The sequence below is a fragment of the Dipodomys merriami genome, unplaced genomic scaffold (genome assembly GCF_024711535.1).
Source record: "Dipodomys merriami isolate MVZ:Mamm:240054 unplaced genomic scaffold, mDipMer1.0.p SCAF_28, whole genome shotgun sequence".
Taxonomy (NCBI): domain Eukaryota; kingdom Metazoa; phylum Chordata; class Mammalia; order Rodentia; family Heteromyidae; genus Dipodomys; species Dipodomys merriami.
The window spans coordinates 18,486,956-18,511,699 of NW_027204270.1; the positions used below are offsets into that span (position 1 = coordinate 18,486,956).

General features: G+C 58.6%; 1 protein-coding gene across 2 annotated transcripts; it reads left to right on the forward strand.

Annotated features, from left to right (window-relative positions):
• The first annotated feature begins 3,103 nt into the window (after positions 1-3,103).
• On the forward strand, positions 3,104-23,338 carry Rcc2 (regulator of chromosome condensation 2). 2 transcript variants are annotated; one of them, XM_070037828.1, is made up of 13 exons: positions 3,104-3,277; positions 4,243-4,538; positions 8,890-8,983; positions 11,680-11,823; positions 13,683-13,814; positions 14,056-14,144; positions 15,277-15,391; positions 18,166-18,332; positions 19,068-19,248; positions 19,376-19,481; positions 19,909-19,981; positions 20,938-21,015; positions 21,325-23,338. In XM_070037828.1, exons 2-13 carry the CDS (start codon positions 4,251-4,253, stop codon positions 21,427-21,429), a joined length of 1,572 nt encoding a protein of 523 aa, XP_069893929.1. In that variant the 5' UTR covers positions 3,104-3,277; positions 4,243-4,250; the 3' UTR covers positions 21,430-23,338. The 2 variants fall into 2 exon arrangements, with proteins under 2 accessions (XP_069893929.1, XP_069893930.1); XM_070037829.1 differs by lacking the exon at positions 3,104-3,277 and adding an exon at positions 3,311-3,361.
• The last annotated feature ends 1,406 nt before the right edge of the window (positions 23,339-24,744 follow it).

Sequence of the window (24,744 nt, forward strand, 5' to 3'; positions counted from 1 at the left end):
TATTTGAGATAGGGTTTCAGACTGGACTCAAACTCCCAGTCCACCTGCTTCAGCCTCTTGAGTGCCAGGATGACAGATGTACACCACTGGTTATTTCTTTTGGGTGGTATTGTGGTTTAAATTCAGGGTTTCAAGTTTGTTGGGTGGATACCCTACCGTAGAACTACCACCCCAGTCCTTTTTGTTTTTAGTTATTTTGGGGATAGGTCTCTTGTTTTTGTCTGGGCTGGCCTAAACCATAATTAATTGTGTGTGTATGTCACTAATGAAGCTTAAACTCAGGGCCTGAGGACTGCCCTTGAGCTTTTTTGCCCAAGGCTAGTACTCTGCCATTTGAATAACAGCTCTGTGTCTGGCTTTTTGAAAGTTAATTGGAGATAAGAGACTCCCGGACTTCCTTCAAGGGCTCAAATCTCAGATGCCTCCGGAGTAGCTAGGATTACAGGTGTGAGCCACCAGTGCCTGTCTTTGAAAGCCAGTGTGAGCCAAGTGTGATAGTATGCCTGTAATCCTGGCACTTGCTTCAAAAACAAAACAAAGGAAGGAAGGAAGGAAAGGAGGAAAAAAGGAAGGAGGAAGAAAAAGGAGAAAGCTAGGGAGGGAGGGAGAGATCTCCAATGTGTGTTTCACACCTAACTGCACACTGGATGCATTTCAAATGCCCAGTTGCTACCAGGTAGGCCCCAGAGATGGAAACTGTATCCAGCTGCACCTTTAATAGAGCATCGTAACTCCATTTTCATTTGTGACTACCATCACTTGCACGATTGGTGGATTTCCATTTGTGACTACCATCACTTCCACGATTGGTGGCCATAGCAAGGGAGGAGCCCATGAACCTCCCAGTTGGAGGTGAGGCCACTTCTGAGAGGCACTCGGAATGCAGCTGAGGCCAAGCCTCGCTTGACATAAGCTTTCACTGCAGTCCAAAGGAGGCCAAATAGCAAGGGCCAGCTGGCGCGGGGAGCCCACGTGTGGACACATGCTATGGATGTGGCCCAACACCAGACCAGAAGTGCTTGAGGAATCCCACCTCCTCTCCAGGTTTTGCACCAATTCATCCCATCCCCAGAGCAGTGGCTAGAGGAAAGCCCAGGGAAATTCCAAGCACATAAAAAAAAATTGTTATTATAAAGGTGATATACAGAGGGGTTACCGTTACATAAGCCAGGTAAAAAGTACATTTCTTTTGGGGCAATGTCACCCCTTCCTTTGCTCTCTCATTTTTTCCCCTTCCATTCCCACCCTGCAAGCACATTTTAGGGGAGGAGCCACCCCCACCTAGTCTGATGGGTGTTTGGTGCTCTGTGGCTTTGGTCCCATAAAGACCTTGCTGATGATGCCTGCAGCCCATCTCATTCAGCTGGGATTGTCACGTGGACTTCCTAGGGACAGTCGTGCTGAAAACTGAGACATGTAAGGGCAGAAATCTGGCAAGTAGGGCTAGTGATGGGTGTACCCCTAAAGCGCCTTTCTTCTCCAGCAACATCCTCGAGAAAAACCAGTTCTGGGAGCGCCACACCTGGGGGTCAGATGATGCAATGTGGTATTAGCGTTTTATTGTGTCAGTGTTTCTGACACGCCGGTCTTCAGCCTGGCAAAGAGCACAGAATGGGCCCAAGAAAGAACCAGACTGGCTGGCAGCAAGTTGTAAGGAGCTTGTAATTGGTGGAGGGAGGCTGAGCTTCCAGGCAGCCTCCTGCAGGCCGGCTAGCACCAACATGTTCTTTCCTGAAGCACGCTTGGAGCTTGGAATTCTCTCCTGGTTGGTTCTCCTGTTTTATTTCAAAGCACCCAGGATTAATTGCTTTAATCTTTTTTTTTTTTTTAATGCAAGGCCTGTGAAGAAATGGTTTTCAAAAGGTGCTTCTATTCTGTCTTGACCTTTTAGAAAATCTCTGAAATGTACCTGTTGATTATTCATTTTCAGGTTCTTTTACGTAAGTGCTCTTGGCTCCTGATACACACAGTCTTTTGACGTTGATCAAGTACTTTAGTTTTGGACCTCTTGGACTCTTGCCTTCTTGTGACAGTACCAAGGCTTGAACTCAGGGCCTGGGTGTTGTCCCTTAGCTCCCCCCCCCCCCCCAGAAGGATAGCAGTCTTGAGCCACAGTTCCCCTGCCAGCTTTTTGTTGGTTAATTGGAGATGAGCGTCTCACGGACGTTCCTGCCTGGCTTCAAACGGGGATCCTCAGCTCTCCCCAGCAGCTATAGCCTAGCCCTTTAATCTCACCTCAGCCCCACAGAAGCTATTTCTTCCCAGAACCCGGGAACTGGATTACTTTGGCCTCCTGGCTGGGAGTCGCGGTCGGGGTGGTCTTGACCCTTGCCTGGCTGAGCTGACCTTTCCCTCAAGGCCTTCCCCAGCTGGAACAGGGCACATGCCCGCCCTAGAACGTTCCTTCGTAGTATTACTTTGTAACACTAACCATCCTTGCAACTGTTGAATCTGGCTCTCTCGTGACTTCGCTTTCCACTGGGGGGGAGGGGAGGTGTTCTCGGCTGGCACGTAGCACGGGCTCGGGAGCTCTGTCCAGGCCCTGGGCGATGCCCACTTCGATGGCCCTCCCCATCACTGCTAACTAGTTGGCTCCGTCGCCCCGACCTTGGCGACCCCGCAGGCCCAGGGCCGCGGGAGGGGGAACGCATGCACACGCGCAGGCGACAGCAGCCTCCCTGCCCGGGCGCAGGCTCTCGGCACCGCATCCATCTTCGCTTCCGATCGCTCAATTAGGGCACGTCCCTCGCTGGCTGCTGCGTGAGCGAAGGAACTGTTTTCCAGCGGGTGTCCTCGGGTGACCTGTCTAGACGTGCCCAGGAAAAAAAAAAACAACGCCGGCGCTCTCCCGAGCCCCGGAGACGTCTCGGACGGACGCGCAGGTCGCGGCGCGGCAGGCCCTGGGCACGCTCGCGCGCCTCTGGCGGAAGGCGCCGAGGCGCGGGGGGCCCGGGGCGCGCGGCGGCGTGGCGCCTGGCGCCCGGGACGCGCGCTGGCGGTGGGCGGGCGGGGGCGCGGGTCCGCCGGCCGGCAGGGGGCGCGCGCGCCCCGGGCTCCGCGCCGCCCGCCCCGCCGCGCGCTCGCTTGCCGCCCGGCAGCACATGTGTTTCTGTTTTGTGTTGTAGCATTTGTTCTGGAAGCTCGTATTTACATTTTAAGTGTTTCTGGTGAGTGGGCTGGAGCCCTCGTCTGGGCCGGAAAGAGAAAGGAGCCCTGCGGCCGGTCCTGTAGTTCCTCCTCGCCTCCCTCCGCTCCCGCTTCGCTCCACCCCCACCAGGTAGGGGACCCGCACGGCGCGGCGAGCAGTTTGCGGGGTCTGGGAAAGTTTCTCTCTCTCTTTCTTCCTTTTTAGAGAGAAAAGGTAAGGGAGGGAAGAAAAGAAAAGAAAAATCTAGGGAGGGGGGGCGGGGGGCTGAATGAATCAGGAGGGGAGGGAGGCGGATCCACGTGGTTTAATCGGAGACAGACAGAGATCCCATTGTTCAAAATCAATAAAAAAAAAAAAAAAAGAGGCGAAGCGGCCGCGGCGGGCGCGCGGGGCCGGGCGGGCGGGCGGGTGCGCGGGGCCGGGCCGGGCCGGGCGCGCGGGGCCGCGGCGGGCGCGCGGCCGGGGCCCCCGTTAAAGTTCCATTTTCCGTGCCTGGACGAGCAGGTGCTTGGGGGCCGGGGGCGACTTTATTCGGGGACACCCCCCCGCCCGGGAGGGGCTCATCCGATTGGAGCCTGGAGATCGGGACAGCCGGGCCGGGGGCGGACTTGGGGTCTCGGGGTGGGGGCGCCTTGCCCTGCACGGAGCGGCTCGGGGCGGGGGCGCGGAGACAAAAGCAGCAGGTGGAGGTGCGCGGGGCGGGGGCGCCCCTCGGCCGCCCGGTGCCGTAGGCATCTTTGAAAGTGTCCCGGAGCCCTCCGGGACTCAGATCCCGACTCCTCCTCCCTCCTCTGCACTTTTCCGGGGCCAGGCTGCCGCCGCGGTGCTTTGTGCGCCAGATCTAAGTTGGGGATGGGCCGGGGTCGCCGGCCTCGCCGCTCCCCACCGTGCCGGGCGCCCGGGGTTTCCCCGGAGGCGCGGGCTGGGCCCGGGAGGGGCGTGATTTCCTCCCGGGCTCGCCCCCTCCGCCCACCCGCGGCCGGCGCTGCGGGGCGGGCAGGGGAGGAAGTGGAGGCCGGTGGCGCGTCTCCTCCCCTCCCCCCCGCGCAGTTTATAACCCGTCCATTGTGCGCGCTGCCCCGTGTCTCCTCCAGCCGCGACCATGCCCAGGAAGAAGGCGGCGGCGGCGGCGGCCTGGGAGGAGCCGAGCTCCGGCAACGGCACGGCCCGCGCGGGGCCCAGGAAGCGCGGCGGCCCGGCGGGCAGGAAGCGCGAGCGGCCCGAGCGCTGCAGCAGTAGCAGCGGCGGCGGCAGCAGCGGCGACGAGGACGGCCTGGAGCTCGACGGGGCCCCCGGCGGCGGCAAGCGCGCGGCCCGGCCGGCGGCGGCGGGCAAGGCGGGCGGCGCGGCGGTGATCATCACGGAGCCGGAGCACACCAAGGAGCGCGTCGTGAGTGGGCCCGGGCGGGCGGGCGGGCGCAGGCCGCGGCTGAATCACCGCCGCCTCCGCGCGCGCGGAGCCGGGGAGAAGGGAGACAAGGAGGCGGCGGGCGCGGGCGGCGGACCCCGGGGCGCGCGGGCCGTCGGCCGTTGGGGCGCGCGGCCCGGGCCCGCGGGGGAGGGGCGGCCGCCCGCCGCCGCCGCTGCCGCCGCCTCGCGGGGGTCACGCCCCGCCCCCGGCGCCGCTCCCTCGCCCCTCCCCCGCCCGGGAGCGGAGACTTGGGGGAACTTCGCTCGGGCCGGGGAGGCTCGCCAGGGCCCGGCGGCGGCGGGGAGTCCCGCGCACGGGCTGGCCCGCGGCTCTCTGCGCCCGCCGCGGGGCCCGGGAGCGCCGGGGAGGGGGTGGCTGGCGCCCGGCGGGGAGCGGCGGCTCGCGCCGGGGCTTTGAGGTTCCCGCCGCCGCGGCTCCGGCGCCCCGGGGGGGCGGGGCTTGCCGGCCCCCGCGCAGGCGCCGTGCGCCGTCCGCGCGCCGGGAAGGCGGGGGCCGCCGGCGGGGTGCGAAGGCGCATGCTCGCACGCGCCCCCCTCCCCCGGTCAGGGCAGCCCCTGCGGAGGGGTGCTGGGCTTTGTCTGGCGTCGGTGGCGGCGCGGCGCGCGGGGTGCCCGCCGGGGCAGGGCTGGGGGGGTACCCCTCACAACGCGGATGGGCTTGGGTTGCTCGAGTGGCCTCGATGGTCGAGGCCCACTTGAGTTAAGAACCTGAGGAGCCTGCCCGCAGGGTCGGAGAGCATCCCCAGCAGAACTTTTTGCAGATTTGGCGTGGGACATCTTTTTGGGGTGGGGGGGTGGAAGACAGACCTCTAGCACGTTCTATGATAATCCTAGGAAAAGGATAGATGGAACTTCCTCATGGGCTTTAGAGCCAGACCGGGGGTGAGGGAGTGGTGTTCTCCCGGTGTGCATGCTCCAGAAGCAGTTACGGGATGCCAGGCCTTAGGGTCTCCCTGCTGCTCAGGCAGTGCCCCAGGGGTTAGGAGCCTGGACGGGGTCCCAAGTGAGGGCCTTGCCTAGATGGTTGAGAAGCATGGTAGATCCTTAAGGGCATTGCAAACTTATGAGGGGAAAGTGCTTCACAGCTGCCTTCCCCACAGAGAGAGGGTTTGAGCCAGATGTGGAGAGCCCTTGTCAGAAGGCCTTGCCAGGTCTGACCTGGCGGTGGGCCAGAGCAGAGTTTTGAGCACCGGAGCCCAGGACCTGTTCTCCGTCATCCCCAGTGTGTGCTAGAACAGAACTAAAGCAGCCCAGCCTCCTGTGTTCTGCCTGCCTTTGCAAAGGCAGGACCGCACTGAATAGCCCAGCTGTCTGCTGCTTGGCTCCAGTTCTGATGTCAGGAAATGAAGTCTCCCCTGCTGAGAGTCACCCTAGAAGGTGGTGGCAGGGTACCCCAGCCCTGCAGATGGTGGGTCTTAGGAGAGAGCCCATCTCTGTATAGCTAACCCCCAGTTTGTGTACATGTGTGGAAGCAGAATAACCTAGTGAGTGAATTTTGGTTTTCTTGTAGTCCAGGCTGGCCTCAAACTCATGATTCTCATACTACTTTCCCGGTGTTGGGGTTACAGGAGTGAACCATTATTCCTGGCTTAGAAGCAGGAATTTCAAAGTCATCTATTCCAGACTTTCTCATCTCAGGGGCTGTTGCATAGACCCTTTGGTTCTTATACCCTTTGGTTCACCATCCTAGGATTGCAAGTCTAGGTGACCATGTAGGTTTAAAGGTGATGCTCTTTCATGCCCCGTGCAGAGTGCATACCCTACATTTCCAAGAGGATCTGTTATGTTTGGGCCTGGGTCGGGGCTGAACCTTGCAGCTCATTCATTCCCTGCTAGCAGGCCTAGGTGGGTAGTATACTTCTTGTCCTGAAGGATGTCCCTGAACCCAGGACTTGGTACCAGCTCTTCCAGAAGGAGCATTTACAAGCCCTTCCAGTCCAGTTGCTGGAGGTGGGCCTTGAGAGAACTTGTGGCCTCTGCCTTCTCACACTTGGAGTCTGCTGGTGGTGGGGTGGGAAAGATGAACCAGGGGCCAGATTGCTGAGGGGCAAAGCTGTCAGGGAGAGATGGTGCCTTCAGTTGTGCAGCCTAGCTTCGAGTGTGGCTGTGTCTGGTGGGCATTGTGGCCTCTGAGCGCTCCTTCAGCCCTGACTGCCAGGGACCTCAGAGCCTGGCCGAACAGATCACACATGTGCAGTCTTGGCTGAGTCCTTGGAAACAGGTGAGCAGTGCGGGTGTCCAGGTCTGTGGCTGTTTCCTAGTCTGGGGTTGCTAAGGTTTTGTGGAGCCTGAGACAAACCTGTCTGATGTGAAAGAACCAGATCAATAGAGTTGATAGCCAGACAAGCAGTATTGGAGCAGATTTGCATCAGGGACTTGGCTTTTGGTGGTCTTTCAGGCTCCTGAGTGCGTGTGCGGGGACAGGTCAGCTCTCAGGCCTCTTGTTCACAGGTAGTAGTCCGTACGTTGCTTAGTGTGTTTTTCTCCCATGGCTGCTCACCTGGGCCTAGGTCACACTCACAGCCAGTTGTTGGCAGGCAGGAGGTTGAGATGCAGTTCATACATCCTGTCGGGATTGTTTTCAAGCCTGTCTGTGGCCTTCAGACAGGAGTGGTGTCAGAGAGAGAGACCCAGTTCACCCCCTAAACCATCTCCTGGCCCATCCGTGGAGGCTGGTAATGAAGCCTTGAACAGCCTCTGGCTTCCTGCTTATTTACTTTCATGTTGAGATCGGGTCCAAGGCCTGGCATGCTCCAACAACGAGCCACCTTCTGACCTTTAATTAAGTTTTCCATTCCGCATGAGGTGGAGGAAGCACTAAGCTGTGGAGTGATGAAGGTGAGGGTGTGTGGCAGATGCTGGCATCGGTAGCTGTGATGTGATGCACAGCCACTCCCCTCTAGCGTGAGGGGATGCGGGGCCTAGACTAGAGAAACTTGGAACAGCCCAGGTCCTTTGTGGAGCCAGCCACTGGGGAAAGAAAGGTGGGGTGTGTGAAAATGTTTAGCTGGCTTGAAGGCCTCTCACGTCTTAACCCATTCCTGCTGCAGGTGCTGGCTGGCCTCCTGCTCTGATCAGACTCAGCCCCTGGTCCTGGGTGGTGGCCTTAGCATTGCCTTTTTTGTCGGTGGAGGGGCCTGAACTCTGGGCCTGGGCACTGTCCCTCAGCTCTTTAGCTTAAGGCCAGCACTCTACCACTTGAGCTACAGAGCCACTTCTGGCTTTTTCTGCTTATGTGATCCTGAGGAATCGAACCCAGGGCCTCATGCATGCAAGGCAAGCACCATCCCTGAGCCACCTTCCCAGCACCATCATTGCTCTGTTAATGACAAGCATTATAGCGATGTGGTTATATGGTAATGATGCTTTGAACCTCTAGCTGCCTGGCCTGAGGATCATTCTGGTGCCCTCTTCATCCCTGGGGCTTAGCCCCTTCTATGGGGACCCTGATGGACACATGGGCCAAGCCACACCTGCTTCTAAGTGAAATGGGGAGATAGCAGAGGAAAGCAGGCTCCCATTCAGGTAACCTGAGGCTGGGCACGGGGGTAGGGGGGGAGGATCTCAGCTCTGCAGAAGGGCAGCTCTGAATAATTCAGTGGGCCAAGGTGATATCCGTGCTGTGCCAGCACTGCCCGCTCCAGATGGGCCCTGTGGATGGGTGGCCCTGTGCATGGTTGTGACCAGGTGTGATGGGCCATATGGCAGAGATGGAATTGGATGGTTGTGGACATGAACCTGGAGGCACTATGGGGGTCTTTAACCACAACCCACTTTGACTGCATGCATGACCGCATAGCACCCAGAACCCAGGGCCATATACATGCCAGGCAAGTGGCATTTGAGAGTGAAGTGCTGAGAAGCGAGTATAGTCAAGTTGGACAGTGGCCTTCCAAGATGCCACCAACTGAAGTGGGCATTCGGGGGTCGGCACCTCTGGTGACAGCTTGAGGGGTGGAGTGTTAGTGTCTTAGTCGGAAATGGACCGCGTCCCCTGCCCTTCCCCTGGAGAAGTTGGTCATCATCTCTGTCCCTCCCAACTCCCCAGGGAAAGGCTATGGGTCAAGGGCGTGGTGCTGGTACAGGGATGGCCAGAGACAACATGAAGCACCTGACCCCAGGGCTTGGAGTAGGGAGGCCGTGCGCTGGTCCAGACATTCAGGAGGCTGAGACGTGCTGGGAGCTGGAAGCCAGCCTGGGGTGACACAGGAGACCCTGTCTCAAACAGAAAGTTCCTTTCCATTGCTTCCTAGGACAGCCTTGGGAAGCTGGGAACACCTTGGACTAATTCCTCCCCTCTCTCCCTATAGAAACTCGAAGGGTCTAAGTGCAAAGGGCAGCTGCTGATTTTTGGGGCAACCAACTGGGACTTGATCGGTCGGAAGGAAGTGCCTAAACAGCAAGGTATGCAGCCGGGCTCTGAAACAGCTTGTATGGATGTTTTCTTGTGTCTGTGCCCAAGGCAGCCCTGGCACACGCCAGATAGGTGCTGTCAGTGTGCACAGGTGCATCGGAGGCTACGCGGCCGCTGGAGTGACTTGTGCCGGGTGCAGTTCCATTAAGATGACACCACCCAGGCAGCTAGTTTCCTCAGACGGGCCCAGGCACCTCTCCTCCTCCTGTCACCACTTCCTCTACAAGGAGGCTGGGACTATGTGCTGCAGGCCGGGCGTCACTGAAGTCCATGTTGCTGCAGGAACTGGGCCAAGAGAATAACCAACCAATGGTAGAGGACACTGGCCAAGGGGGCCAGCCGCCCCGCGCACCCCCCCGCCCCATGCAGAACTGATCTCTTTCCCGAGGCCCACGCCCCTCCAACAGAAGGCTGGCAGGTTGCCATGTTTTATGGCTTTTTGGTTTTCATTTGGAGAGATGCCCAAAGTGCCTTCTAGTACTGCTTTACTGGGAGCAAATATTTGCACACTGCCGCACCCTTGTGCCTAGACACAGCCACTGGAGGGTTGTGAGTCTGCTCAGGACCTGACCGCTGGCTGCTTCCCTGGAGCCAAATGCCTGCTTGGCGGGGCAGCTGGCTCTCAGGGACTGCTCCTGTCTGACGGCACAGCCCTGGTGCTGGGGCCGCTGGGGCCTGTCTGTGTGGAGTGCCCGCCCACAGTTAGAGGCACACAGGGCAGAGCCGCAGCATGGGCCCTGTTGCCTGCTGCTCAGCAGATGTCCCTCTGCTCCCCTCGGGCCGCTGAGGGTCTACACGGTCCAGCAGCCGTGTAGTGGGTGCAGGGCAGACTTGGCCTTTGTCAAGCAAATTTTGCCCTTCCTGAGCTCACCTTGGAAGTGGCCCTCACTCCAGTTCCCCTTCCTGAAGTTTCCTCCTGTGCAGGTGGCATGTGTGATTTCACTGTCGTCAGACAGAGCTTGGGTAAACCCACCCTCCCCCACTTGCCTCCCTCTCTCCCTCCCCCCCCCCTCCTTCCTCCTGGTGCCCTTCCCTAACATAGCCTGTTTTGCTTTCCTGACATGGTTTTGTTTGGCTTGGTTTTGGATTTTGTGCCAATAATGGAGCTTGAACTCAGGGATTTAAGTCCTTACTCTTGGCTTTTTGCTCATGGCTAGAGTTCTGCTACTTGAACCATACCTCCATTTCTGACTTTCTGCTGGTTATTTGGAGCTGAGACTCTGACAGATGGACTTTCCTGCCCAGGCTGGCTTCAAAAAGACCATGATCCTCAGATCTCAGCCTCCTTAGTAGTTAGGATTGCAGGTGTGAGCCACCAGTTTCCAGTGTGCATGCGTGTGATCACAGTTGGCTGTTAACTGACTTGGATCCCCAGGGGATACCTGGCTGTGCTCATGAGTTGAGTCCTGTGCCAGCTCCTCCACAGGAAGAGGCACCTTGGCAAGGCAGCCCATGTCCCCATGAGCAGGCCGCAGCTCCTGCCCTGCCCAGCTGGGTCGTGGACAGCAGAGCTTCGTCTTCAGGTTCTGCTGCCCCTGTATGGGGCTTTGTAGCAGTTGTGCCTTTCCTGATGGCAGGCCCCTGTTTTTTCCGTGACCCAGATATTGCCCTAGCTTCTAGTTTGAGTAGCTGGCCCACAGCTTTTTTTTGGGGGGGGGGGTCCGGTTGTGGGGCTTGAACTCTGGGCCTGGGCGCTAAGCTCTTCAGCTCAAGGCTAGCACTCTACCACTTGAGCCACATCGCCACTTCCGGCTTTTTTTTCTGCTTATGTGGTGCTAAGGAATCGAACCCAGGGTCTTATGCATTAAAGGCAAGCACTCTACCACTGAGCCACCTTCCCAGCCTCCCAGCTCTTTCTTAGTTTGCTGCACCTCCCACCTTATAGGAGAGGTGTGGCACAGACTTCCCTGAAGCTCTGATGGGCCCTATAGCCTGAGAAGGAGAGCAGGTGGCGCCCCCTACCTGGGCAGAGTGGGCATGACCGGCACCTCACAGGTGACAGATGGAGAACACAAGCTCTCTTGCATCAGTTCCTATGTGAGCTACGGTGGCTGCCCTCTCACAACAGCCGCCAACGTGTACGAGTGCTCTGCAGAGCCCAGCATGGGATACGGCTGTGTGCAGTAGGGTGAAATGGGGCTGTGGAGGGAGAACTCAGAGCCGCTGGCAGATGTGAGCTCACCATGGGCCAGGCATCTGTGAGTCCTGGGCAAGGGACAGCAGGCCACCGCGTTGCTGCTTCTGGCAGGGATGGACACATTGGGAATTGGACATCCCGAAATCCAATGCAGGCTTCCCCAGGAGTCTGAAGATAGGTTGGCTGAGAAGCGGGGGGGGGGGACCTCTGGGTGCAGAGCAGGCCCAAGGTGGAGGCAAGAGTGCTGTGAGGAGCACGGAGAGCAGGGCTGGCAGGGCCTGGGCTTGGGCCTGTGCTTGGTATGCTCCCTGCGGGCTCGGGCTGGGGTTGGCAGTGCCAGTGCAAAGGTGACCGGTGACCCTGGGGCTACCAGCGCTCCTACGGCACCTGCCTGTGGCCCTCAGCACAGAGCGGTGACTGTGCTGTGCGCTCGTGGCCACCAGACTGGGACAGTGTCCTTCCCGAGAGAAGTGCCCCGGTAGCCCATGGCGTGGCCGTGGGTCCTCCAGGCATCTGTTCACAAGGTGATTCACGTTCTTGTCCCCGCAGCTGCGTACCGCAATCTCGGTCAGAACCTGTGGGGTCCCCACAGGTATGGGTGCCTGTCGGGGGTCCGCGTGCGGACCGTGGTCTCGGGTTCCTGCGCAGCCCACAGCCTCCTCATCACCACGGAAGGGAAGCTGTGGAGCTGGGGTAAGTACCCGCGCCTGCCGCGCCTTGCCTCATAGAGCGCGCTGAGAGCGTTCCCCGGCCTCCGCCCCCTCTCCTTCCTACACGGAGGCCCCTCCCATCGGGCTGGCTTCCCTCCCACAGCCCTGGTGCTCTGTGGCTCACTGAGACCAGGGTCTGTTTCTCGGGCTCTCTCTCTCCCTTGGGAAGAGAAGCCACCTTGGGGTGGCCCCTGTCCTGTGACTTCTGCTCTTCCTGCTCTGTGTGGGTCACAGGTGTTGACCGAGGCCCCTCCGGCTGGGTGTGTGGACTCTGCCCTCAGGGACTGGGCGCTGTCCCTAAAGGTTCTTTCTTTTCTTTTTCTTTTTTTTTTTTGCTCAAGGCTAGCATTCTACCACTTGAGCCACAGCTCCACTCCTGGCATCTCAGTAGTTTGAGATAAAGAATTTCACAGATTTCCTGCTTAGGCTGGCTTCAAACCTGATCCTCAGATCTCTGCCTGGGGTAGCTGGGATTACAGGTGTTGACCATGGCACCCAGCCATTGACTGTTAGAGTCCATATGACTTCATTTTTATTTCTGTTTCTTGGAGCCTTTTTTTTTTTTTTTTTTGTGATTTCATGAGCTGTTGTACCAAAGTCCAAATACATTAACATCTGTTGTCTTTTCTGCACTCTGCTAATTTTGTGATTCTGTTTTTAACCAAAAAAAAAAAAAAAATCCCCCAAACAAGTTATGTGTGGCCCAAATTTATATCCTTCGCGGGCTGTTGACATGCCACGCTTCCCCCCGAGTTGTTTCCTTCTGGCTGTCTTCGTGTGTGGCCCTCCCGTCTCCTCCTGCTTGCAGTTGGACTCAGCCCTTATATGTGAGGAAAATGGCCTTGTCTCTGATCTCTGCTGAGCTGCATGGGTGCCCAGGTTCTAGACAGGGCTCTGCTCTGCGGCAGGGGTCCCTGCGCCGGGGAACCCGGCATGCAGCGGTGTTCTGGGTCCAGGCGCGTGTCATGGTCCACCGGTGGGGCTCTGGAAAACCTGAGCACGAGCAGGAGACGGGGGAATGCCTCTTGGGCCTTGCCACCCCGTTGCTGAGCCAGCAGGGTGACGGGTCCCTGTGTTCTGCATGCTGTGCCTTTCCCAGAACATGGGCAGCGAGTGCTGGCCCTGGGGTCTGCTCCCAGTCCACACACCGCCCCTGAGTGAGCTTCCTGTGTCAGTTGCCCACTCACCTCCAACTGGTGTTCAGCCTGGTGCCCCCACCCCCAGCACAGAGGAGCTCTGGAAAGTTCCACGGGTCCTCCAGTGTGGCTTGCATGTGTGTTCTCTGGGAGGGCGTGGGGAGGCAGTGTCCAGATCCTTGTAGCCCAACCTGTCTTGAGCAGAATTTGGTTTTCCCAGAGGCCCTGGTATCGCCGAGGTCTTGGCACATCCTGGTCCCCTGGGTCCATCCTCGAGCCTCTGTGGGGCCGGGCTGCCGCCACAGCTCAGCTCAGGGCTGGGGACATCCAGGCAGGGTCACGGGGCTTGGTTGTGTTGGCAGTTAGGAGTGGCAGATAGAAGGCAGGATGGCGGGGTCGGGGGGGGGGCACTCAATGGTCTGGTGGGTGAAATGTGGGGTGGGTGTCCGCCAGTCACCCCCTGGAGAGCAGGAGCTGCAGGGACCACGCTGGCAGGCGCCAGAGCCAGTGCCGGCCACACAGGGATGTTTCTTAGGGTTCCGGTTGTAGCACGGGTTGGGGTGCTCTTGGTTTCCCAGCGCTGCTGAGGATGCCGGGGAGGTGCAGTGGCTGGCAGGAGCTGGCCTCTGGGGTTTGGAGGCTGCACACTGGGAACACAGGTGGGTGTCTCTGAGAACACTCGTGAGCGGCCCCTTGTGGCTTGCAGGTCGCAATGAGAAGGGGCAGCTGGGCCACGGCGACACCAAGAGGGTGGAAGCTCCCCGGCTCATCGAGGCCCTCAGCCAGGAGGTGATTGTGCTGGCGGCGTGCGGGCGCAACCACACCCTGGCACTGACTGGTAAGGAGGCGCAGCTCCCAGCTGGGGGGGGCAGAGTCCCGGAGTGGCTCCCGTCAGGGTGCCCCTGGGCAGCTTGGTGGCCTCTTGAGGGTGGTGAGGGCCCCAAGAAGGCTCCCTAGGGCCTTGAATAGCCGCTAGTGCTCAAACCACATCGCTACCTCGCTGTTCTGCAATGTGCTTTCCTGTGATTTGGGCGCCGCGACATTCCTTTCCCTTCTGTAACATTTTCCTCTCCTTCCAGAAACGGGCTCCGTGTTTGCTTTTGGGGAGAACAAGATGGGGCAGCTGGGCCTCGGCAACCAGACAGACGCCGTCCCCAGTCCTGCACAGGTAACATCACACGTACTGTGGTCAGGCCGACAGACGTGTGGTTCCCTTCAAAGGAAAAGTGTGTGCAAGCTGGGTGCTAGTGGGTCACCCCTATAATCCTAGCTACTCAGGAGGCTAAGATCTGAGGATCGTGGTTCAAAGCCAGCCAGGGCAGGAAAGTCTGTGAGATGCTTTATCTCCAGTAAAGCACCAGAAAATCAGAAGTGGCGCTGTGACTCAAGTGGGAGAGTGCTCTCCTTGAGCAAAAATAAAATTGTAGATACAGCGCCCAGGACCAGAGTTCAACCCCATGACCAACAAAAGTATGCAGAAGTCTGTCCTAGTCCAAAGAAAGTGTGTGTCGGGGGGGTGAAAGTTTGCACACACCTAGTGTTCACAGCCATCTGTCAGATGCTTGGAACGTTAGAACCATCTCCGGGTAACAGTCTCAGGAACTTGTGATAGTTGGGAGGGGGTTGTCCCTGATGAGTGCACTCCTGGTGCTGGGTGGCAGGAAGACAAATGCCGACTCCTGGCTTAGGCAAGGGAGAGGGCCTGGGGCTGGAAGATTGGCAGTGCCCCTGCGTGGTGGCCATGTGCTGTCAGGCAGGGGGCTTGCTCCTCTACTTGGATCGTCTAGCTCACCTGCCCCAGCAGTTCTGTCCCTCCATCCTCCAGTCCCATGGGGGCTTTTCTAGGTCCTTACTGTTTTGTGCATCCTTTGCTGCCTTCTTTCTCCAGTTTCTCTATTTTCAACCCCTTCATGCTTTATTCCCCATTCACACTATCAGTTAATGCCCTATGCCAAGTGGCTGTCATTGTACAAGAGAAGTGGCCTGTCCCAACTGCTGGGCAGGCCCACTACCTGGGCACCAGGTCTGGAGTGAATGTCCTTCCCAGCTCATGTTCCAGCTGTGGACACCAGGATGTGTGGGGCCTGCTAGTGGGTTCCTTGGGGTCCAGAACCCCAGAGCAGGTGTTGCTTTTCTCAGACCCTCTGCTCTGCCTGGAAGAGTCTCTTTGAGTTCTATGTTGTCCATGTCCGTCAATTCTCTGTAACCTCGTAATTGCTGCGTGCCATCACAGGGGGACAGGGAGACTCTTTATCAGTCTTTTAAAGAATGTCTGAAACTCTGCTGTCTCTTCTTTTCAGATAATGTACAACGGCCAGCCAATTACCAAGATGGCCTGTGGGGCTGAATTCAGTATGATAATGGACTGCAAAGGAAATCTCTATTCCTTCGGGTGCCCTGAGTTTGGCCAGCTGGGTATGGAAACGCCTTTAACGGCTCTGTAACCTTAACCGTGTGTTTAGCAGTGTCGGGCTGCACACGTGTGTTAGGAATGCGGGTAATGGATCTCAGATAATGGCCTTTGTCCATTAGTGGGTCTCACAGTTAGCAGACCCGCATGTCGTCACCAGCTGGGCACAGTGCTCTCTCCTTGAGAGAGGGCTGGAGTCTGACAAAAGAGTCCTTTCTCTTGTTTGGAAATGCATTTATGTAAGCGTTTCAGAGAGGAAAAAGAAAAATAGCACCACCACCCGTATCTAGATTCAGTTGTGCAAATTTGCCTTTGTTGAAAGAAAACACCGCAGGATGAAGGCTCTGAAATCCTGGCCTGGACCCGTAGTTGAGAGCCCACTGGGGCTGAGGGTGTCCCGGGAAGAGGTGTGGTGTCCCCTTCTTCCCCTGCCGCTGTGGACTCCTCAGAGTGTCAGCCTGTGGTCTCACAACAGAAAAGAGGAACTCACAGAGTGGGAAATGCCTTCCCATCCAAACTTGCAAAGGCCTCCATTTTCTTTCCTCCCCCCTCACACAAGGGACAAGTCTCCTCCTGAGCAGGAGGTTGAGGCGTGGGCGCCCCCTGCCGGCTGCTGCCTCGTGCTCGGCCCCCGGGATCTGGGTTGCTGGGTCCCTGCGTCATTAGAAGTGCGCAGATGGCAAAGTATAAATAGAAGGCCGAGCAGCACACCGGCCTTAGACTTCAAGAACAGTGACTTTGTGAAACTAAATATACCTCAAGTCAGAAATGAATAAGAAAGAACAACGCCTTACGCACATCCATGCTGGATGTCGGGAGCGGTGCGGACTGTAACATGGGTTTCCTTGGCCGTGGCCCTCGGGTGGGACTCAGGACCCCTTCCCAGGCCCTGGAAGTGCGTGTCTGCTTTTTGCTGCGGGTACAGCTCCCTCTTGCCTTCTGCCTCCCCGGGAGCCACACCAGCAGCTTACTTAGCAAGCAGGCACACACTGCTTCAAGAAGAGGGTGCTGGGCAGGAGGAGGGCGCTGATGCTTGCAGAGCCGGTCAGGTCTGCCAGTCACCAGGGGAGCACCGTGCACAGCTTTGCTCAATTTGTATCTTGAGGCTTGTTCGGGAAGCTGGCTTGGTTTCATCAATGGAATCTTACTCTTCACTCACAGCTTACTTAAAAACAGGCTTCCAGCTGGGTGCTGGTGGCTTTTGCTTACAATCCTAGCTACTGGGGTGGCAATGGGTGGGGGGGGGGGAGTGTAGAGGGGAAAGGGGAGGGGCGGGCTTAAGGTCCTGTAGATGGTTGAGAAATTAGAAGCAGCCTGGGCAGAAAAGTCCAAGAGACTTGGTCCCCAAAATAACCAGAAAAGGCTAGGCTAGAGGTGTGGCTCAAGTGATAGACCACCATCTTATCAGGCTACCTGAGTAATCATGAATCCCCAGTACTGGCAAAAAAAAAAAAAAAGAACAGGTTTCCAATCCTGTGAACTCCTAACAGGTCCCTAGAAGGACCACAATGGCTTAGAAGGCCAGCATTGCCCTCTGCCACTCTGCCGCATGAACTTGCTCTATCAGGCCAGTGTGATGTGAACAGGCTGTCGGAGTTTCTCGCTCTCCCGAGGAGCCAGAGCAGTTGTTGCCCCATACTCCGGGAAAAGCTGTAAAGGAGATGGGAGGAAAGATGACCGCCAACGTGTTCATGCCTACCGCCCTCACCACGTCCCGTTCTGGGATGGTGGGACCCAGTATCCTCCGCTCACAGAAATCTTGTCAGCAGGAGAAGAGTTTAATATGCCTCTGTTTACCCATTCATTTAGTTCATGAGTAACAGCTCCCATATTCTGAAGTGTGCACCATTTCCTTGTAGCCCTGAAAAGACGGGGCACTTGCAGCCCTCAGACTTGTAAGTGGCAGGTGGGTGGACGTGGGAGGGAAGCACGTGTGGCGGCCTTGAGCTGGCGCCACGTGAGCCGCTCCTGAGACTCAGCAGCTCCAGCCCAGCCTGGAACTCCACTGTGGTCTGCTTGTGTGCACAAGTAGTGTGCCCACACTTGGGGAGGCTCGGCGTGTGGGCAAGTGTCCAGGCGACTTGGCCTGGCAGAGTTGCAGCCAGCATGCTGGGCAGCGCGCAAGCCCAGGGTCAGACCACTGGTCACTCACTGTACGGCACACGGGGCGGCAGCTGCCGGAGCGTGAGTGCACCAGTCCACCTCCGGGACTGGACAGCCCGGGTCCTTCTGTGTGGCCCTTGACACAGTGCCTGCCGGTTTCTGATCATTCATAGAAACATCTGGATTGTGTGTTGTAGTTGTGTCTCCCCTTGGCCCTCGGGCTCTGTGAGCACCCAGGTGGGCACAGCCTGTGTGTCCTGGGTGTGTCCTGTGTTCCGTGCTTTGGTTAGTGCAAGTGTAGTCACAGTGAGACATGAGTCCACACTGTCCCTCCCTAAGTTAGATGCAGTTGTGCACGGGGGTGTCACCAGTGGACACTCTGGTGTGTGGGGGTCCTTGAAGATGTGGTGTTGTTGGTTTGAGATACAGCGTTGCTGTGTGTCCCAGGCTGCCCCGGGACAGTGCTCCCTCAGCTGGACAGCAAGTGTGCACCACCACACCTGGCGGCCCTTTCTTGGATGCTTTTACTCCGTTGAGTTCATTTTTTAACAGAATGACAGGGTTTCCCCCATACATTCATGTCAGAGCCCACTGGGCAGCTGGGCTCAGGTGGGAGCTGGAGCGGCTGACGCAGTGGGGAGCCCGGGTTGCCACTGACGCCAGATCCGCTCCGCAGGACACAACTCGGACGGGAAGTTTATCGCCCGGGCGCAGCGGATAGAGTATGACTGTGAGCTGGTGCCCCGGCGGGTGGCCATCTTCATCGAGAAGACGAAGGACGGGCAGATCCTGCCCGTCCCCAACGTGGTGGTGCGGGACGTGGCCTGCGGCGCCAACCACACGGTGAGGTTCCCCTTCCTTGCTGTTGATGCTGCAGCACCCCACCGCGGCTCGTCTGGGGTCTGCTCCTGCGTGGGCACCCCACGTGCCTCAGCTTCCTACCGCTCAGCTGGGCTTGGCCAGAGCCCCTGAGGCTCCCTCCCGTGCCAGCACCTTCCTCCGTGACGTCCACGCTGCCCCAGCCCGGACGGCAGGCAGCTTCCTGCCTCTGGCTGGCAACATGGCAACAGCGGTGTCTGTCTTGCACTCTGTGGGGTGCTTTCCTGAAGGGTCATCCTAGGAGAGCTGTGGTCAGTCTTTCCTGCCTCTGCCGGAGCGATGTCATGCAGACCAAGCCCACAGGCCACTAGCTCAGCCTCTCCTCTCTGGGGCCATGTCCCCAGTGCCCGGGGCCAGGAGCTCAGTTCCTGCCAGTCCGGAGCCGGGAAGGCCAGTAACTCCGCTGGGGTCCCATGTCCTTTCGATATCTTCTCTGTAGCACAGGTGGGACCCATGTGTGCCCCACACTGAGCCACACCCTGGCCCTCCCGTCTGCTCATCTGCTCCACACGAAACACTAAAGACACCAAGGGAGAGACGGGACCGCGGGCAGGGCTGCTTGGCTCACTCTCCTGCCGTGCGGGCAAACTAGCCCCGCCTTGCCCCTCCACCCCTACTCCACGCAGGCATGGGTTCCTCTGCCCCCAGTCCCTCTCCCCGGTGGGAGCTGTGGGCGCCAGCCTGTGTCTCTCCCCGCAGCTGGTTCTGGACTCGCAGAAGCGCGTCTTCTCCTGGGGCTTCGGTGGCTATGGCCGGCTGGGCCACGCGGAGCAGAAGGACGAGATGGTGCCTCGCCTGGTGAAGTTGTTCGACTTCCCCGGGAGGGGGGCGTGCCAGATCTACGCCGGCTACACCTGCTCGTTTGCCGTCAGCGAAGTGGGTCAGTGCCCCGTATGCAGAGCCCCTGTTTGGCCTTCCTCCTCCGCAGACCACTGCGTATGTGGGGGTTGTGAGGCCACTGCCCATCCAGAGGCTGACCCCTGGCTTGCTGTGCTTGTGTTCTCCAGGCGGGCTGTTTTTCTGGGGGGCCACCAACACCTCCCGGGAGTCCACCATGTACCCGAAAGCAGTCCAGGACCTCTGCGGCTGGAGGATCCGGAGCCTGGCCTGCGGGTAGGCGGCAAGGCCCCTCCCTCCTCCGTTCCTTCCTTCCCTCCCTCCTGCTCTGTCCTGCACCAGGTCTGAGCTTAAGGTTGTGGGACAGTGGGTGTGGTGGGAAGAGCAGCTCCTTGGCCAGCACCTACTGGGGGCTGGGGCAGGAGTGTGGTCATCTGGTGGTGGTTATTACAGTATGGGGCGGGGGGGGGGTCCGGGGTGGCTCTGCTCTGTACCCCCTGGGAATCATGAGCCATCTACTTGTCCCTCTGTGGCCTCCTCCCTTCCCGTTAGACCTCACTCCGGGGGCTTGGTCAAGGAGGTCTCCGAGCCCCGGCCCCTGTGGGGGGTTGTGTTGTCAGATGAACATGTCCTTAGTCTAGCCTCTGATGCTGAAGGTCCTCCCAGGCTGGGGGGGAGGGGTGACGTGCTCTGCCCCTTGCAGGAAGAGCAGCATCATCGTGGCAGCAGACGAGAGCACCATCAGCTGGGGTCCATCACCGACCTTCGGGGAACTGGTGAGCCAGAGCCCACTGGCTGGAGGCCAGGCCAGCCTCTGACCTCTGAAGCAGGGAAGAAGAAAAAGGGTGGTGGGCTGCGTTCTGTGGACCTGGGATCCCCTAGATCTCAGGGCCAGTGCTGACGAAGACAGTCTTCACCGTCCACTGTGCTGTGCCGGTGCCTTCCCACTGGGGATCTCTGAGGCTGTGCCATGGGGGGAGGGGGGAGAACCATAACGAAGAGCTGGGATTATGAGTGTGAGGTACTGCACCCGGCCTGTTTTTCTAGTTGTAAGCTCACAATTTCATGCAGTTAGAACTGGTGGCCCTTGCTTGCTTGTCCCCAGCCACATCTCCATTTCCCTCCTAGTGCTCAGTAGAGAGTTGAGTGCCTCACCCCCCCAGCCCCATGTCTGCCTGCTGCGGGCAGAGGCTTAGCTTCATCTCATCCTGGCAGTTTGACTGTTGATTGACTGCTTCCCGCTCTGAGGGAGGCAAGGAGAGGGCTTAGCCTGGCCCCTGATGCATCGCTGAGGTTGCTGGTCCGAGTGGTCCTTCCCAGCTGCCCTGTGTCTGTCACTTGTCCCTTATGAGACGGCTCAGTTGGAAACGCCGAAAGCAAAGAAAGAGACTAGGAGCCTAGCCTAGTTCCTTTGGCGTCTCAGAAGGGTGGATGGGCTTGAAATACAATTTTCCCTGTTACAAATATGAACTTTGAAGCTGGAGGGAAGTGCTGGGCTTCCTGGAAAGCATCTGGAAGTAGAGACCTCTGGATGTAACCACTGGTGTCCTGAGGCGACCACTGGTGTCCTGAGGCCACCCGTCGGCTCTCCCTGCCGTCACGTGACTGCCCCTCAGTTTCCTGCTGGGGGACCCGTGTGCTCTCGGGCTCCGCCTGGTGGGATGCCTGGGAACGGCACAGTGGCCTTTGGGACTGTGCAGTTTTGTGAGCACCCCTCCGCTTGCCTTACCAGGGCTACGGGGACCATAAGCCCAAGTCTTCCACGGCAGCCCAGGAGGTGAAGACTCTGGACGGCATCTTCTCAGAGCAGGTGACTTGTCGTGAGCGTCCTATTGTGTGCCCTCTCCTGACCCGCTGTCCTGTCCCCATGCTAGCAGGCGCTGGCTTCAGCCGTTGGCGGGAGAGCTGTCCCTGCCCTGGCCTTGTCTTGCACTGACCCCAGAAAGCGCACTGCTGGGTGGGCCTGGGCCGGGTGGGTCAGCCGCAGGTCCCCATTTCTGGCTGGGAGGGGTTCCGATCAGTTGACGCCAGCAAGGCATCCCCAGGGTTCCTCTGCCATACTGGGGGACCCGTGTGCCCGAGTGCTTCCTGCATACTCTGACCTGGTATGTCCTCACAGGTGGCCATGGGCTACTCGCACTCCTTGGTGATCGCACGGGACGAGAGTGAGACAGAGAAGGAGAAGCTCAAGAGGCTGCCGGAGTACAACCCGCGCACCCTCTGAGGGCGCCCCCTCGCCGCAGCTCATTCCAAGTGCACTGGGACCGGAAGTCCAACCGAGTTTAGGAAGCAGACGTTGACCGAAGGTGCATTTTGTTAAGACTCCCCAAGGTTCTGTTTTCTACGTGATTCAACGTCAACTACCTTTTTCTGTATGCTTTCCAAAGTGGTTTTTTTCCCCCCTCAATGTTTAATTAAAATATTTGCTCATAGTTGACTTACCATTCCTACATACGAGGCAGAGACTTTGAGCAGTTGAAGTTTTTAAGTGGCATTTCTTTTCTCCCTCACCTAAATCTGCTCGCCCCCACCTCCCATTCCAGCTGTAAGTAGCATTGTGATCTGAGGGGGCCACGCAGGACAGGAGAGGCTGGCCCTGGTGGCCGGTCCCCTCCGCAGCCACCTGCGTGCTGTGGAGCTCCTGGGTCTCCTGCCTGCTCTCCCTCAGCCCGGACCCGCCAGCGCTGTCCCAGCCTCCTTCCCTGGCTGCTTGTGCACCCCACCGCCTCTGGTCTCAAAGCCAGCCCTGTCCTGTCCCCCCTGGTGGGGGCGCTGAGGTTCGTTTGTGGCCATTTTTATCAACTTCAGCTGTAAGATAAGTCCAGATGAGAATCAGGTGATCGGGGGAGGTGGGGGCAGCCGTGGGGAACATTTGTATCTGGGAAGGGGGGTTCTGGCTTTATGGCTATCTGTCAAGTCCCTGCCTGGCCACCAGCGGGAGCTCCTTAGAGATGGACCAGCCAGCTGCCAGTGCTCCGGCCGCCTGCCACAGACCAGCCTGTTGCCTCTGTCCCCACTGCCTCCGGTGCAGCCTGCCTGGGACCCCCGCCCTGCGCTCTCCATGTTTGGGGCTCCAGAAGAAGTGCCCTGCTCTGTGGCTGAGACTGCCGCCCGCATCCCTGACCCGTGTCCTGCCCAAGCCGGGCCCCAGACAGTGCGGCGTGAGTGACGAGGTGCCTTCCCCAGAACCCGAGCAAGGCAGCTGCACGGCTGGGCTCTGGGTTCCCAGGGCTCTGGACTGGTTTGGGTGCTTTAAGTAGATTTTAGTACCGTGGTGCTTCTGGGGCCTGGGGTGGGGGAAGTCAGGGCCTAGTGTGAGACTGGGGGATGGGAACGTGACATACTGGTTTTCAGCATTTGTTTTTGCTTTGCTGTTGTTTCCACTTGTCATTGTCTCGAAGTTAAAATGCCAAAAATGATCTGTCTGGTGGATTGCTTTTCTCTTGCCCATCACTCCATAGTGGCTTTTGTCCTGCTGGGCGTGTGACAGTACCGCCAGTCCCATGGCCTCCTGTCTTAGATGGGATGTGAGGCTTGCATTCACGCCCGTCCCTGCCCTGCATGCACTGCTAGCAGCACGGGGCGTGGACAGCACGGGGCGTGGACAGCACGGGGCGTGGGCTTCCGCAGCTCAGCTTCTGTGAAACTGACCTCTGTCCAGGCTGCTCCCACCCCACTTGAGCCTCAAGTGTGCAGGACCCGGGCTCTCCCCACGCAGCACCTGCACCCTGGAGGTCACCTCCAGCTCGGGTCACAGCCCAGGAGCTGCCCTGGGCTGAGGGGGCTCGGGTCTGGGGGACACAACTAAATCCAACAGTCCAGCAGTCACTGGCGGGTCCTGCGCCCTCCTCTGTACCCCTACCCCCTAGGCATAGAGATGTAACATGATTTCCACGTGGAGAAAATGCTTGAGAGTAGGAGTTGGGGTTCCCACACCTCCAGAGGACCCACTGGGAATGTGCTCTCTGGGTCTGGAAAGGAGGGTCTTGGGAAGAGCAGAGGGTGAAGGGGAATGAAAAGGGCCCTGGGATTTGGCTGAAGGTGCCTGGTTTAGTGTTGTTAATTGTCTTATTTTTTTTTATATATATATTTCTTGGAGTAAACATTTTAAATAAACTGCATCATTGTTTGGGCTTTGGTATTTCTTTTCAGTCAGAAAAACACAAGCCTGTATGGCAGCCCCGTTTCTCTCAGCCTGCCCCATAAGACGCAGCACCCACAGCAGGGAGTGTTGGGAAAGCCCTCAGGGAATTTTGGCCCCCAACTCCACCCCTTGAAACCCTTGGCCTGAGACGGGTAAGGAGATGGGGTCAGTTCCTTGGTGGCCCCTTGAGTTGGGGGTCTGAACTCGTTCTGGAGGGTGGGTGCCACCTGCCCGTTGGGTCACCGAGGCCTAGAGTGTGGCGGGTACAGCCACGCACAGAAGCATACTCATGGTCTCCTCTGGGGCTTCTGCAGAGTGGGTGTGGCTCATGACAGTACCAGGCCCCCTGGAGGTGGGCTGCTGAGGGTGTTTCGTGTAATGGTGGTGGTGTAAACTGGTTTTTTATGGTACTGGGTCTTATGTATGGTAGGGGATTGACAGCCACACCCTGAGCCCCATGAGTGGTTATGAATGCCGTGAGCCAGCAGTGTTAAAGACACCCCCAAACTCAGGCAGGAGGATCTATCCCAGGCTGCAGCGTCTGTGACCAGCTTCTCGCCAGGGGGCGCCAAGAGACCAGGCTGGTGCTGGTGCCAGTGCCGAGAGCTAACACCTAGCCAGCCTGGAAAAGGAAGCAGTCCTCGGCTTGGAGCCAGGTCCTGGGATCTGTCATGGGGACTGCTGGGCCCTCAGGCCACTGCGGTGCCGTTCTGAGAGGATGTAGACCAGAACCAGCCCTGGCTGCAGTGACCCTGGAGCTTGGAGCTCCTGCTGAAAAGCTCAGCCACCCCCTGGCTCAGAAGCACCCAGTCAGCATGCAGGGAGCCCACCCCTTCTGGGACGGGGCGGGTGCCGCCTTGGGCCCCTCCCTGCAGGAGCTGCCTGCGGGTCTGTGGAGACCCAGAGCCTCTCCCTCTGCCTTCAAGAGCTGCCTGCCTGGGCCTAGTCCAGCAGGCAATGCTGGCAGTTCTTGGCAGTGCCCTGCTGTACATTGTGTGTGGCCAGCAGAGTTGGCCAGTGCCTGTCAGCGGCTCCTCTGGCCCCAGAAGAGGGGTTGGCAGGCCAGCAGTCTTGCCCTGTCCCAGGCCCCATGAAGCTACCCCGCCCCACCCCCCACCTTGGGACCTTGAGGACTTGGATGTGCCTGCTGTCAGCAGACAGGACAGCCGGTGTGCACTTGGCACTTGGGGTGCAAATTTGGCCTTTGCAGCCTGGCCTGTGCTCCTGGAGGCACTGGGAAGGGGGCGTGGCATGCGTGCTGACATTTTCATGGGTGTGTATGGGGGGTCGGGGGTCTGAGTCCCAGTTGCGCCCATATGCCCCCTTTCTCCATCCCCAGGTGTCCCCACAGAGGGCCGGGGAGACAGGTGGGTGCATCAGGAGTCAGCAATGCTC